This window comes from Trachemys scripta, chromosome 3 (genome assembly GCF_013100865.1).
Source record: "Trachemys scripta elegans isolate TJP31775 chromosome 3, CAS_Tse_1.0, whole genome shotgun sequence".
NCBI classification, from domain to species: domain Eukaryota; kingdom Metazoa; phylum Chordata; order Testudines; family Emydidae; genus Trachemys; species Trachemys scripta.
In genome coordinates this window covers 33,055,778-33,071,774 of record NC_048300.1, presented here as the reverse complement: position 1 = coordinate 33,071,774, position 15,997 = coordinate 33,055,778, and the positions used below count along the sequence as shown (strand labels likewise).

The following is a 15,997-nucleotide window of genomic DNA, read 5'->3' as shown; positions in this document are numbered from 1 at the left end:
GCGGCAGGTCCTTCGCTCCTAGAGCTTGTTAAGCTGGTACCTGGAGCCGGCCCTGCTGAGACCAAAGACAATGCTTGTAGCCAGTCCTATAATAGACTATGTAAAGATATATAGGAAAATGAAATGAGAGTTTTTACAAGGATAATACAAAAATGAATTATGATCTTAAGTTTCCAAAGTAATGTAAGTTTCTATGATAAGCAAGCACTTTAGAGCTAACCCAGGCTAAGCACTGGGGATCTTTTGTTTATGCCTAGTAATTCCTGTTGCCCTGAGTCCAAACAGCATAAAGATACAGTTCCTCCTTGTTTGGGGGTTTTAGTCCATCTTTCCCCTTCTGTTTAAAGCTGCAAACTCAGCTGATGGGAGGAATTCACTTGCAAGACTCATCTTCATGTTTTGGGGCAGGAGAGAGTAAACAACAAAGTTTTTTGTCCTCTAGTCCATCTGTTGTCGATAGACCTTCCTTGTCGGCTAGGAAGTAACACCTTCTGTAGGAGATCAGCACTTTACACTAGTTAATGTCTCTCACCTGAGAGGTGATCTAGAGGCTTACAATGTAAATACTGAAATATTACCTTATCATGTGAGTTTAATGTTATAAGTGAGATTAATGTATGCAGCAACATACAAGCATTGCATAAAGTCTAAACACTAAACACACTCTTAGAATTCTAATACCTGTTTTAACAATACTAACACACAGCTGAGTCAGACTAATTCCAGCTATGTATGTGTCAGTTGTTCAATGGAGACATGGGGATCTTCGTATGAGCTAGCACCTGGTCTACCAGCATCACAATAGCACCACTCTTGATGAACTTGTTCTTGACAGGAAAGTTCCTTAATTTTTGGAATAACCACTGAAATCAGTTTCCATTGGAATGACAGTGTAAATCTGGATGACCATTAAGACCCCTTAGTGATGGATGAACCCCAAGAGGGTTAGAGATTTGGTATGGATGCTCATTCAAACATTTAAGCTCTGCCAGACTTGCTATCCTAATTTTTTGTAAACCAGTTAAATGCTCAATGCAACATTCTATATGTCTGAAAATATTTTACCTAGTACATATGTAGGAGTTTGAGAATTATTAAAAGAAAGTACATTTCATCTTATGTGCCTAGAGATATTCCACACCATAGGTATTTCTTTCTTAGTACATCAAGACTGAGACAATTTTGGGTTTCAAAAATGACATGCTGTTTTATTTCCTTTTGGTTCATCACAATTTCTGAAATCAGTAAGTTCCTTTAGGGACCCCTATGTAATATTTTGTGGCTAGCAATATCTTCTAGAAAATATCTCTGTCCACTCTGTTCCTTCTATCCATTCTCTTTCTACCTCTCTTTCCCCCCATTGTTAAATTGTCTATTGGTTCTTATGTTTAAACTTTTCAGTACTAGATACATTACGGGTGCTTCCTGTTTTCAAGTTAATAACCACTTCCGGAGTGAAATAGACCTCAAGAGTTTAAATTTTTTTAGTCCAGAACACACACATTACTGGGAGAACAGAATACTCAGAAAGTACTCATTATACTGAAGTAGTTAATCAACAGATACAGTGTTTTTTAAAATACTGTTCGATTTTAAATGTTTGGTTTTAACTGTCAGAAAATGAGAAGTTGAGGCAGCCATGTTTGTTGTGGGAGTGGTTCTGTCGGGTGTAACAAATCTGGGTGCAAACTGTATCATTCCTGAAAACTTTACAGTTGTGAGATAAGAGTTTCATAGCATCCTTGCACCCTGATTCAGGAGAACCTCTAGGTCCATGTGGCCATGTCAATTTACTGGGTGAAGTCCTAGTCCACTGAAGTCACTTGGAGTTTTGCCATTGACTTCAACATAGCCAAACTTTTGCTCACAATTTTAATTAACATATGTCTCAATATAGTTAATATGCATTTCTGTATAAAAATATTAACTAGAAAATTGTTCATGTTTGCTAGGCAATGAAGTATCTAGACTAATAAGTTTAGACCAGAATCTGCCATGGAAAAAACCCTGGATGGGAAATATACTTGTGAAAAACTGTAAAATTAATTGTGGTGCATTTTCCTCACATCCCCTTGTTTGTATGGGGATAACGACATTGCAGAAAATGCATATATGTCTGTTAGTAGGGTGGGGGCTGGGAGGTGTGTTCAGGGATCCTTGGTAAACACTGGCCACAAGCCTAGGGATTTCTGACCAGATATGCAAAACAAGTGCCCCACACAGATGGTCTCCCCTCTCTCTTGTGAGCATGGTAGTCTCTCATGCTGTGTTGCATAGCTGTTTCCACCATGGGAGTTAATACTAGTTTGACTGACAGAAAGCAAAGGAAGTTAGTGTCTTTCTCATGGACTTTCAATCCCTGTTTTAGGGAAGCCTGTCCTATATAGCAACTGCTCCTTGCTTCTTCCTCTCAGCCCTATTTCCAGTGAAGCCCCAATCATGCATTGGGACTCCTGTGGATTGTGGAGGAATTGAGCTGGCCTCATAGAATCTGCTTGCCTCCACATGTATGTACTGTGTGTGAAATAGAGATTATCACCTTGGAAGCACAATCCAGTTATCACCTAAATACAACAGTATTTGTCACATCCTTAATTGGAAGTTCCAATGGGCATATTTTTGTGATTTTTTTCATTTTCCAATAATTTAATTTGTATCCAGGTTTTTATACAGTGTCAATCACCATAGTCTCTTAAGCACTTTCCAGTGATTCATTCAGGGGTGTCACTAGCATCTACCACTTCTGATTGCTTTGCCAGTCCTCTCCCAGGAAAATGGGGAGCGGGGAGATGAGACATTTTAAGTGCTTTTATTTGTGAAAGCCAGATCAAAGAAGTATGCTCTGTACTTGGAATGGAAAGTGATGGAATTGTGATAGGATATAAGATATATAGAAATGAGTTTTTGCTGAGAATATATATATATATCCAAGCAAGCACTAAAAGAGTTAAGAGGTGCACTAAAATTCTAGTTAAAGCTTAAGGGAAGAGAAATGTGAAAAATAGATTTTGTGTGTGTGTGCGCGCACGCGCACACATTTCTTTTCTAGTACTGCAGAGCACACAAAAGCTTTGTTCTGGCACTGTCTCCTTCCCTAGCAGGAATGAAATTTAAGCACTTAGGTGAATGAAAAAGTGAAACATTTCTTATTGTTTCATTTATGGTACACTGGGTACAATCCGGGTGGTTGACATCATAAAAAACACTGGAGAGGACACAATCTGCCCAATAGAGAAGATAGGGTTACCATACGTCCGGATTTTCCCAGACATGTCCGGCTTTTTGGGCCTCAAATCCCCGTCCGGGAAGAAATCCCAAAAAGCCGGACATGTCCGGGAAAATAGGGAGGGAGGGACCGGCGGTGCTCCGCTGGGGCTGGCAGTGCTTGGCCGGAGCCGCTGGGGCCGGCGGTGCGGGCCTGGGGCCCGGCGGTGCGGGGCCCGGGCCGGAGCCGGCGGTGCGGGGCCCGGGGCTGGCGGTGTTCGGCCAGGGGTCGGGCTGGGGCCGGCGGTGTGGAGCCGGGGGCCGGGGTTCTCAGCCAGGGCCGGAGCCGGCGGTGTTCAGCCCGGGGGTCGGGCTGGGGCCGGCGGTGCGGGGCCGGGGTGCTCGGCCGGGGCCAGAGCCGGCGGTGGGGGGCCCGGAGCTGGCTGTGTTCGGCTGGGGGCCGTCCAGGGGTGCTCGGCCAGGGGTGCTGGGCCGGGGCCGGGCCGGGGGTGCTCGGCCGTGGCTGGAGCCGGAGCTGGTGGTGCGGGGCCGGAGCCGGCGGTGTTCGGCTGGGGGGCCGGGCTGGGGCTGACTAGGGGTGCTGAGCCGGGCCGGGCGGTACTCGGCCGGGGGCTGGGCCGTGGCCGGCGGTGCTCGGGGCTGGGGTCAGGGGCCGGCGGTGCGGGGCCGGGGGCCAGCGGTGCGGGGCCCGAGCCAAGCCGGGCAGGAGACGCCGGGGCCAGAGCCGCGCCTCTTCGCGCCCCCCCGCCCCAGCTTGCCTGCTGCTTCAGGCTTCCTGCGAATCAAATGTTCGCAGGAAGCAGGGGAGGGAGAGGGGCAGGGGGCGAAGCATCCAGGGGAGGGGGCGGAGTTGGGGCGGGGCTGGGGCCCGGGGAGTGTCCTCTTTTTGGACACTTTAAATATGGTAACCCTAGAGAAGACAAACAGTTTAGACCGTGCACTAGATTTCTAGAAGATGGATGTATTTAGCAGCAGCACCATTACTGTTTATATAACATAACACTTGCTTTGGATGATAACTGATACGTTTTAAATGATTACTAATAGGAATGCAAAGATTTCAAGTAGGAATTACCAGTGAAAGGAAACAGAAAGAGTTCACCTCAGAGTCTGATGGATGAGTTCTGGTAGGAAGGAGTAGGGTGTAGCAAGCAAAGCAGAGCTTTGCAAGTTGAGAGAGATGGATTCTGTGCCCTGCCATGCACTTGATGTGCAATCAGGAACAAGCCACCTAATCTTTTTGTCTCTGATATCATACTTACCTCACAGGGATGTTGCCAGCCTTTAATAAATTGATGTTTGTTAAAGACACTGAAATCCTCGGATGCAAAGCACAGTAGAAGTGCAAAGCAATATTATTATTCACTTCTCTTTGCCTCAGTTGCCTCATTATTATGGAGATGCCTAGTTATTTCAGGATATTGACCCTCAGACGGCTGTTGTTCTCTCAGCACTGCTCACTCCTCCTTTATCACACACCCCTTTCTTGAGTCCAGGGATTTACTTGGGGAATAAAAGGGAAGGAAGAGGAGCCAGCCTCCGAGTTAAATAATAGTAAGACCTAGCGCTTGTTATGTTCCAAGTGCTAAGTAAGTGAAGCGGAGAGCGCCCTGGTAGGGTGGTTGAGCGGCAAGCAGACAGACCAGGGAAGGAGAGGGGTGCTGACCGGTGAGCTGTTCCCAGGCAAACACGGAAGCTTTAAGGCGAGGGTATTTCCCCGCAGTGGGAACTCAGCGGCGCTGCTTAAGCGGAGTCTTGCAGCTAGAACTTCACTTCCCGACATGCACGCGGAGATCTCTGCACATGCTCAAGGCAGGGAGGGGAGCCCGGCTGTTCCCCAGGCACTGCCAGCCTGGGACTTCCCTCTTGTACCGGAGACACCAAGGCGAAAATGGCTGCGAAGGGCTCCCATTCTTACCTGAAGCTGGAGGGGGAGATCGAGAGGTGCCGGGCGGAGTGTCAGTGGGACAGGCTGCCCGAGCTGATGAGGCAACTGCTGCTGCCAGCGGCCAGCCCCCCGCGGAAAGGGGCCGGGGACGCGCAGGACTCCGGTGAGTGAGGCTGAGCGGGCGATCCCCGCCTGGCTCCTCGCTGCCCGTGCACAGGGAATCTCTCCGGCCGCCCGAGCGGGGCAGCCCTGGAGCCAGCGGCGCTGCTAATCCATGCCGAGCCCAGCCCGCGATCAGGCGTGCAGTGCACAGCTGTGCCGCCAGCCTTCCCTAGATATTTGAGCGCTGCATTGCTCCTGTGTAAATGCTCCCGAGCACTGACTGTCCTTTCCGCAGCCACTGAAACGTGCCTGGTCCCTGTGGAGCTCCCCAGCGGGGTGCTGATAGCAATGGGTTTTGTGGGATTTTCCTCCACATTAGCGTACGTGTGTGGAGTGTGTCTCCTGTTTGCATAGTGTGATCTAAGGGAATCTCTAAGGATAGCCAGACTGCAAACATGTGTCTTGTGTCTGTAACCACCTTTTTTTTTTTTTTTTTTTTTGCCATGAACCCCTAGCTCTCCAGCGTATTTAGCTGGTTTGATCAGGAAATGGCTAAATTGGGAATTGGAGAGTAGCTCATTTGCAGCTTTGGCTACTGGCTGACTCAAGATATGTCCCTTGCAAGTGGAGATTCACTTAGTTTTAAAAATTAGAGCAAAAACATACATATTGCGGTAGTGCCTTAAGGCTACAACCAAGTTGGGCCTTGTTGTACTAGGTGCTGTACTAACATATAATAAATGAAGTCCCTGTTCCAAAGAGGTTGAATAGGGGTGGTTTGAGCAGCTAGCCTGATCTCTTCTGAAGTGTTCACTCCTCTTATAGAAAGAAATGCTAGAGCAGGGGTGGGGAAACTTTTTGGCCCGAGGGCCACATTGGGGTTGCAAAACTGTATGGAGGGTCAGGTAGGGAAGGCTGTGCCTCCCCAAACACCCTGGCCCCCGCCCCCTATCTGCCCCCTCAGAACTCCTGACCCACCCACCCCCGCTTCTTGTTCCCTAACTGCTCCCTGGGACCCCACCCCCTATCCAACCCCCCCCACCCCACCCTGTTCCCCATCCCCTGACTGCCTCTCCCCCTGAATCTCCACCCCATCCAACCGCTCCCTGTCTCCTGACTGCCCCCTGGGACCCCCTGCCCCTTATCCCCCTCCCCCCCCCTTACTATGCCGCTCAGAGTAGCAGGAGTTCGCAGCCATGCCGCCGCGCTGCCCGGCAGGAGTGGCGGACCAGAGCACTGGCAGCACAGCAGTCTGAGGCTGCGGAGGAAGGGGGACAGCACGGGAGGGGCCGGGGGCTGGCCTTCCCAGCCAGGAGCTCAGGGGCCGGGCAGGACAGTGGCCATAATTTGCCCACCTCTGTGCTAGAGGAGGTGCTAAGGATCTCACTCTTGAGCAGGCAGACTGTCTCAAAAAGTGGAAAGAGGAAAAATACTCCCAGAAGAGTGGGTGACTGTGTATGTAGTCATGAAATTACAATGATTCACATGTCTTTGTAATGCTGGTCATGATACTTGACAACAGGAGGAGCAGAGAGACCCAAAATGTGAACCTACAAGAAAGAGAGACTAGTCTGCAATCTTCAGGGAAATAATAATTTTAAAAAAGTAAACAAAACTCATGGCAAAATTCAGCCCTCATTTATTCCTATGTACCACTGATGGAATTAGTGGACTTTCATTGGTATAGCTCAGGGCAGAAATTGGTTTTACGGTTCTAGCTCAGCAAGCATATACCTTGTTTTCATGCTGCATATCTAAGTGGGGAGGAGACTAGTAACAGCTAGGATGATTCATTTTGTTTGAACACAGATCCTGTTAAGATTTGCTCACCCAGATCCTTAGAGAATATCCAGAATGAACTCCTCTGCAAACTGCTCTCTAGCATTTGAAAAGATTGTGTGGCTATGTTTATCCTGGCCACACTTTAGACAAGGGATTCTCGCAACAATTTTTTTTGGTGGCCGTACTTACACTTTTTTCTAAAATTATTATTTTTTTTCCTAAAGTTAATAAAGTAATATGTACATATATACATCAAAATCATTGTAATTTATTTATGTAAGGGTTTTTTTTTTTTTTTTCAGACTCAATAATAAAAATCATGGACAGTTATCTCTATTCTTTACTGGACCTAACAGAATAGAAATACAAATATGGTGCTTTGCACGTTCTTGTCTTTTTAATTATTGTTTCTTGTGCTTTTTTGGTAAAAGTAAATGTCTGTATAACAATGCTGAAGTAAATTTAAAAACGTTTTTACATAATTGAAGTCCAAATAATAACGAAAAACATATCTGGGTGGCTTGGATCTGGGGAGGGGAAGGGTGGGAAGGGGACAAGAGGCATGGCTGTGGCTGGCCAAGGGCTCCTCTGGGCAGGTCAGGGGGCTCAGGGCTTTGCCCAGCTGGGGCTCCTCCAGCTGTGGGGGAAAGGGTGCTCAGGGTTTCTCCAGGAGGGGGGCTTGTGGCTCCAGGCGCAGGGAGTCTCGGGACTCCAGCTGCCGGAGGTGGGAGCACAGGCAGAAGGGGTGCAGTCAGGGCCTAGCCTCCCCAAAGGGGGGCTCCATCTGCTGCCTATGCGCCCGCCGCTCGCCTCCTGTGTCCCTGCTCACTCCCCCCACCCACTGCTCGCCTCCTGTGTCTCTCCTCACCCGCCGCTTGCCTGCTCACTCCCCAGCCAGAGACACTCCCCTGCCCGCCGCGAGAACTCCTGCTCGCTGGTGGCTCACCTCCTCACTCCCCCGCTCACAGCCAGACCCCCCCTGCCCACCTCCTCACCCTGCTGCTGGCTTGCCTCTCGCCTCCCGCCTCCACATCCCACCCCCGTGTGTGTGTGTTTGCAAGTTCGGGGCCAAAGTGATTTTTATGCTCACTGTTCTTTGATATCACCTTTGTAAGAGGTAAGGCAAAATCTATATATCTGAGATCTCTTCCTCGATCCTCAGCCTGCTAGTTATCTGGGCTCAGGTACTACCTGCCATCTATTCTTAAATAGATAGTTGATCTTGGTCTCTGTTGGGACAGGGTCTAAACTGTGGAGGTCTCGACCCCTGAACTCCATCTCATTCCACCACATCTGAAAAAACATCTATGAAAGTGTGACCACTGTGGACATTTTATTTGTTTTCTCCCTCTTTTCCGGAGCCTCTTAGATCATTTTATGTCTTATGTTTGTAGAGGATGCTCTCTTATTTAAATGTATCATGTGTTGTTATGATGTACTGATGTCCTCCACCCCAACCGAAGCATTCAAGGTAGTGTAAGTTATAAATAGCCAATATATTTTTATTATCTATTTCCTGCCAGTGTTTTCATCCCATTGGTAGGACACACTGCTTTGTTATAAAATTGTTTATGGGTGGAGTGCTGGGCTACTTTATTAACACCATAATAGACAAAGATTTTGGAATTTGTAAAGATAAGTAAATGATATAGACTCTTGCTAAAAATGACTTTTAAGAAACAAAATGAAAAGGACCTGATCCTGTGACTTAATTCATGTGAGCGTAGTGGTACCACCGTTGAAGTTGATGGGACTATTTGTGTGAGTAAAGTTGCTCTCATGCAAAAGTGTTTACAGGATGGGGCCATAGAGTTCTTCAAAGGCAGTGCCTTTTTGAGCAGGGAAATTGTTTGATGTATTTGGGCTTGTTTTCACAACTGCAACTCTTCAAAAATATATTTTGTTTGGCTGTAGAATTAGTAAGACTATAGGCTCCAGCCCCCGCAGTTCAATCTGTGTTGCGGACCTTTGTGTGCCTATGTGGAGCTGCACTAATTTCACTGGGCTTTTGCACAGGCACAAGGGTTCACCGTGCGGCTCTGATTGCAGTCAGGGCCAGAATCAGTGGTAAGATTTTTTTTTTTATGTATTATTTTTTGCTTAAAGGGATAATGTCAAGTTTTATCAGTTTAAAAACTGTCTCCTGCCAAGTCATTGTCACTTGGTAGTTATGAAAGAGAAAATCTCTAGTTTCATTTCTCTGACTAAAGAATGAATCCGTGCCAGAGGTACAGCACTTTTCAATGGTCATATTGTAACAAGGGAGTGTCCCTGCAGTGTGAAAAGGGTTCTGTAAAGAAAAAAATTCTAATATCATGCCTCTGTAGTGTTTTTATAAACTACAGTTTCAGGATGGAATTTTTGTAAAATACTCTGGCAGTTTCTGCTTACAAGTACCGTGTGTGTGTGTGTGTGTGTGTATGTGTGTGTGTGTGTAAACACATCTCTACCCCGATATAAAGCTATCCTCGGGAGCCAAAAAATCTTACTGTGTTATAGGTGAAACCGCGTTATATTGAACTTGCTTTGATCCGCCGGAGTGCGCAGCCCTGCCCCCCCGGAGCACTGCTTTACCGCGTTATATCCAAATTCATGTTATATCTGGTTGCGTTATATCCGGGTAGAGGTGTGTATATATATAATTTTATTTACTATCTAATTTTTTGTTTTATAAAGTGATGTAGTGACTTCACATCACTACACGTTGTCATTTTACATTCAGTGAAGTCTTATAACACAGCAGGGCAAAATATAATGTGTGAGCATGCTAAGTCCCTCTGACTATTAGGATCTATTTATTAAAAATGTGAATGCAATTGCGACCCTAATATATAAAAGTATTTACTGTGATTGTTCAAACAAATTAGGTAATTGTATGTGCACAAATGGGCAATTATGTATCTAACTGGCCATTTGCAGATGCAGTAAATGCATTCACAATTTAAGAAAGCAACTGAATGTGCTTTGTAAAAAAACAAAACAAAACACCCAAGAAAACTCGGCCTTAATGCCAGATTGCTTTCTAACTATTTTTCTGTGTAGCAAAAATATCATATCTGTAATACTATTAGTGTTTAAAAATTGTCCTGTACATATTAATTATAAAAAAAAAAAAAAATTGTTCCTGCATTCTCTGTGCATTGAAAATTCCTTAGATTTGGAATTTTAAGTGCATGTGCAATGCAGGCTTGGGCCTTTGATTTATTTGTGAACAATCTAAAGACTTGACCCTTAAATATTAACATGTGTTCTTACTAACATTAACGCTTACTTCTGTGAGTAATCTCAATGATTTCTTTATTCTGCAAACACTGTGGCATGTGAGTCACTTGACACATATGAACAGTCACGCTGAATGAAGTTACTAAGACTATTTGTAAATTATTCATGTGTGTAAATTATTCATGTGTGTAACTGTTCACAGGATGGGATCTTACACGTGGTAATAAGAGTTATGCTTGCCCTAATTATTTTGTAGAATCAAGCTCCAAACTTGTCTTTAGTTTAACTGTGGGATTTGGTGTTTTGTTTTTTGTTTTAATTTTATGTTTTCCTCCTCCCCCACCCCCCCCGAAATATCTGAAACTTGGCATACAGATCTTAACCAATTTTCTACAGCTAGGGTCCTGATTTAGTAAAGCACTTACACATATAATACATGCTTGTACATATGTAAAGTTAAGCATGTATTTAGGTGTTATGCTGAATTTTGGCCTAAATTATTAGCCCTTGAAAACGGGTTCCCAGTGGACATTTCTAACAGCTGAATTAGTGATGGCAATATAGTGAAGTCTGCTACCAAAGTAAATGTGCACACTTGTAAAGATATCTTCAGATGAAAGTGGAAATTTTTTTTTGCTTTCTTTTCCTCTCTCCTTTTTTTGGTAGGAAACTAACTTTTCCAATAAGCAGAAGAATCATCAGTTTCTTCATAGCCTAATATCGTCTTCTTGTACTTACATTTGAATTCCTTAGATAAGGGGGAATATTATACAGTTGGACAAGATTCTCTGTTTGTTTTTCTATCCTACAATAGATGGGAATACAGCACTATGTGACTTCTCTTATTCCTTCATCTGTGTCTTTCAGTGGACTATGGGAATCTGCTGCTCGCAGAGGCCCTTCTGGAGCAGTGTTTAAAGGAAAACCTTGCCAAAATAAAGGACTCCATTCCATTAATGGAAAAGAATGAGCCAAAAATGACTGAAGCCAAAAAGTATTTGACTGGTATTCTAAACAGAGGAAAATTACTAGTAAGTACTCTCAGTAGATGCAAATCGTTATCATGTTGATGCTACTGTGACATAGTTGTTAGACAGAAATACAAAACATCTGCATCATTTATGTGTGGCCACCTGTTCTGTGCTCCTTAATAATGTCATTAATGTACCATTTGTTATCTCTTTGTGGTATCTTCAGTTGGAAGAATCCCTTTTTAGGAGTACTAAAGTAAATTATATGCTCATTTACTGATACACATTAATTTTTTTCTGGCAATAATTTGAAACAAGTTGGCTGAAAGGGTAGGAATTTGCTACATTATTGGACACCTCATGCTTCTATACCTTGCTTTGAAGGATTGAAAATTAACACTAGTCTGAAATCCTGGACTTGCTACAGTCTATTTAAGGGCCTGATCTTGTGACTGTTGCAGAAGGCCCTCATTTTGCATTTATTTCAATGTATTTTTAGGTACTTGGGCTAAGATTTTCAAAAGTTACTGGTGCTTTCCCTCTTAGTTATTTAGGGTTCCTTGGTACTTGCAATGTCATCATCCTATTAGTTCTCTGTTCATCCACAGAATCTTTCTGAAGAAAATGGGGAGACAAGACTTAAATTTCAATGTTAAAACCCAAGAAGTTAAAAACAAAACAAAGAAACAAAACCCTCAGACGTTCTGGGCCTTGTTTATACATCAGACACAATGGAGGTCACAAACCAATTACTGTTCTTTTGGAGGGCACTTAAATTTCCAATAGGCCACATAAACTGATTGTGTATTATTGTTTAGAATGTGCAAACTGTAGTGGGGTACAGAGTGGCATTCACTGTGGTCCAGAGCTGCTTGGGCATCAAGGAGCATAAACAAACTAGCTCCTCACATTCCCCCATCAGGCATGCATGTCCCTGGCCATGTCTGCCCAGGGGGGCTGCAGGAGCCACAGAGTTACTGTGACTCTGGGGTTGCACTATTCCCTGTGTCATGCTAGCTGGGGTAGGGAAAGAAGGCTGGAAATGGGTTTCTGTTCTTTAATTTGAAAAGAGGAAACCTCATTTAGGACTCATTAGGAGTCACTGGGGGTATCCGCGTAGTGGGCTTGCCACAGGGCAGGTGGAGCAGTGCCCCACTAGGAAAAAAGAAACAAATCCTGTGTAGTAAAATCAGTGACACTGTCCCAGTTCTGTATGCCGTCCACAACTGCTAGTGCAATAGAATAGCTCTACCAGATCCATGTGAGGATATCAACTCTGGTGCCCCCATGTTGTAGGTTCTAGAACAGGGCTTCAGAGCAGTTTTTGATACTTCATTACCCACTGATCTCAGACTTAAAAGCATGAGCTTAAGACTGGAGTCTTTGTCCGTCAACCGTGTTCCACACCTAGCTTTGGAGAGTTAACTACAGGGGAAGCCAGCAGTATTGAGACTAGAAATGTAATGCTGAAAGGGACCTCGAGAGGTCATCAGGGCCAGCCCCCTGTGCTGAGGCAGGACCAAGTATACCTAGACCATTCCTAACAGATGTTCTTGATTTTTTTGCTTTATGTCTAGCACAGTTTTCTCTGAGGTAATGCTGTTTTGCTCTCCACGTATCTCATCACAGAATTTTTTTTTTTTTCCAGCCTAAATATATGACTGAAGCAGTGTTGATCCTTGGGAAGCTCCATTATGTGGAGGGATCCTACAGGGATGCAGTCAGCATGTATGCCAGAGCAAGAATTGATGACATCTCCATAGAAAATGAACCTTTGTACCGTCTGCGCCTGGTGACTGAAGCATTTGTTATCAAAGGTAATAAGTTGTAAATGTGTCTTAGAAGTAGTTACATATTTAGGCTGGGATTCTCAAAACGCTCAGCACTGGCCTCACTCTGCTCCCACTTAAGTCAGAGGGAGTCTTGCCACTCATTTTAGTGGCAGCAGAGTTAAGATATGCTGAACGCTTTTTAAAAAATTCCACCAGTAATGCCTATCTAGTTTAAAATATACATCTACAGAGATATTACAGAATCTTAGTCTATACGTTGTAAACTTGACTGACTTACAAAAAGAAGTTAGGAAATATTAGAGCAGGTAAGGAATGTTGTAGTAATAGTGGCCCTGATTCAGCAATGCATTTAAAGTTTAAATTAAGTGCATGTTTGAGTGCTTTGCTGAATTGGGGGCCTATGTTTTTCTTTAGAAGGAAGGAAAGGACATATACGCACAAACTTTGAGTGACCTACATAAAATAGTTAATACAACCTCGCCAAGTTTTAAAATCGGAGGGGTAGCCGTGTTAGTCTGGATCTGTAAAAAGCAACAGAGAATTGGGTATTCACCCATGAAAGCTTATGCTCCAATACATCTGTTAGTCTTAAAGGTGCCACAGGACCCTCTGTTAAGTTTTAAAATGTGAACTGACATAATATGTGTTTTCAAGGTGGCTACCATATTGTTGCAATGCATGCCACATACTATCAGATCTCTTGTATACAAACAGCAGTCTCTCCTTTTTTTCTTTATTTTGTTTTAATTATCCACAGCTTATTGAGAGACCTTATTGAAAACAGCACCTATCATTAGCAAAACTGCATGTAATTTTTGAAAGTGAAAAAAACTGTTGACTGATGAAAACAAACAAGCCCTGTAATCTTCTCCTTTAGTTGCTTTCAGTTCTTTTATAAATGTTGCTAAAATATTGCTATCTATCTACTGCTTTCTACTCTTTTCAGCATTTCCGCCAGCTTGTTAGGTGAATGAGAACTCTGTGATGATCAGATATCCTCAACTGGTATGTAAAAATTAAAAACAAACCAACCCAAACCCTGTTTGAATGTGCCGTTAGCACTGATAGTAATTTGGATGTGTTTCATGATCTCACACAGTCACAGCATTCTGCTTTTTAAAAACCTGTTTGTTGTGCTTCTTTGCTGGCTTTGGATTTCTTTTCTGTGGGCATTGGATGAGTCTACTGTGGTAGTGAGCTTGTACATATTGTAATTGATTTGATTTGTAATTTGCACTTACTCCTTTTGTTGAGAGAAGAGGGGAGGACTGGTGAAAGCTACTGATACGTGTATTAGCAGTGTTTCCAAGAGCAACTAAGGGCCCAATCTAAAGCCCTTTGAACTCCATTAAGTCTTTCCATTGACTTCAATGGGCATTTGATCAGGCCTTATATTAGCTACATAAGTTATTGTAATGTGTGCATATAAACATATCGAAAAGCATTGCTTCTTAGGGCCTGAGCCAGTGAGGTGGTGTATTCCCCATCCCCTGCTGATGCCACAGGAAGCTGAGGTAGGTTTGTGCCTTGCTGGATCAGGTCCTGTCTCTTGCTAATGTTTCATGTTTGTAAGTATGAAGATTCATGATGGCTTTTCCTTTTGGTTTGGCGTGTGTGTGAAATTCAAGAAACATGTCACCTATGCTGCATCATTTCCACTATTCTCATTTTCCCCTCTGATTTATGGGACTAGTCTACAAGCCAGAAGCATGTAGGCCTCTCAGAATTCAGTTCTGTTTTTTCATCATAAATTTCGGACAGAAAAAAGAATCCTGCTCGAGACTTATCCCAGCTAAATTTGTTGAGAAAACACAGCTTTCCCACTTCCTATTAGTAATACAAATAATTCATCATCAGAATAATAGTATTTTTGTACTTGCTTACAGAGCAATGAAACTCTCTTATATTTATTTAGTAGCATGCATAAAATTATACAACAGTAAGTTTCTGCATGGACTCATTCTGCAGGGCAGAATAAGGAGAGTTGTCCTTTATTTAAAAACAAACAAACCTGTAGCTCCAAAATGAAATTTACTGGATATTTTCCCTCCTTTTGCACATCTCTGGACATAAATGGCTCTTCAGTTGGTTATTTATTGGCTTAATTCCATTAAGTTCAATGGAACTACTTCTCAACTGGTTTAAATTGGATCTGGTCCAAAGTAATTTTCAGTTTAGCACTGACCGTAGGTCCTTGCTTATGGTTTAGAAAACAATCTAAATCAGTATGAACCAACAAAGTCTTCCTTTCAGAATAGAACCTACCCTTCTTCTTCTTTTTTTAAGGTTTGGATGAAGCATTAAATGTACAGTCAATTACTTTCCCTTTCTACCCAGAACTCGTTACACAGTCAAGAAAACACCCTTTAATAACAACTTTTTTAAAGATGACCCTGCAGCACCACTGCTTTCATTGTTCGAGGCCAATTCTATACCAGCAGAGTTTTTTCACCAAAAGTTTTGTTGACGATCAAAAAGCGCTTAAAAGAAAATTGTTATTGCCCATTCATACTGTCTTCCTCTGTTGGCAGAGCGCGTCCACACTTGGGGCAGTAGCATCGACAGTGAGAGCAAAACATTGTGGGTAGCTATCCCACAGTTCAGCTCTCCGCCTTCTACCACTGGATCTTGTGGAAAGGAAGAGTGGATCGCAGCGCATCATGGGGGGGTCAGGGCACAATCTCCCATGATGCATTTCTTTCCATCCCAGGAGTCCATTTTCTTCCATCTTAAGTCTGCGGCATTTTTCAACATCCCTTGTTTTCTGCTCGCCCCGCCAACTGTGTCTGAAAGACTGGATCCTGCATTGCAGTCAAATGCTCCACTAGCTGTCAATAACACATTGCTGTGCAGTTAATCGTAAAGTTCTGAACTCAGTGGTGTCAAGTATCAGGGGGTAGCCGTGTTAGTCTGTATCTACAAAAACAACAAGGAGTCTGGTGGCACCTTAAAGACTAACAGATTTATTTGGGCATAAGCTTTCGTGAGTAAAAACCTCACTTCTTCGGATGCAT

General features: G+C 43.8%; 1 protein-coding gene across 2 annotated transcripts in view; it reads left to right on the top strand.

Moving 5' to 3' along the window:
* The first annotated feature begins 5,116 nt into the window (after nt 1-5,116).
* The window catches only part of TTC7A (tetratricopeptide repeat domain 7A), a 283,111-nt gene continuing 272,230 nt past the window's right edge, over nt 5,117-15,997 (top strand). For both annotated transcript variants that reach the window (XM_034764410.1, XM_034764411.1), the window contains exons 1-3: nt 5,117-5,276; nt 11,087-11,250; nt 12,839-13,007. In XM_034764410.1, the coding sequence (XP_034620301.1) occupies nt 5,117-5,276; nt 11,087-11,250; nt 12,839-13,007 (493 nt within the window). The remainder of the gene's footprint in view (nt 5,277-11,086; nt 11,251-12,838; nt 13,008-15,997) is intronic.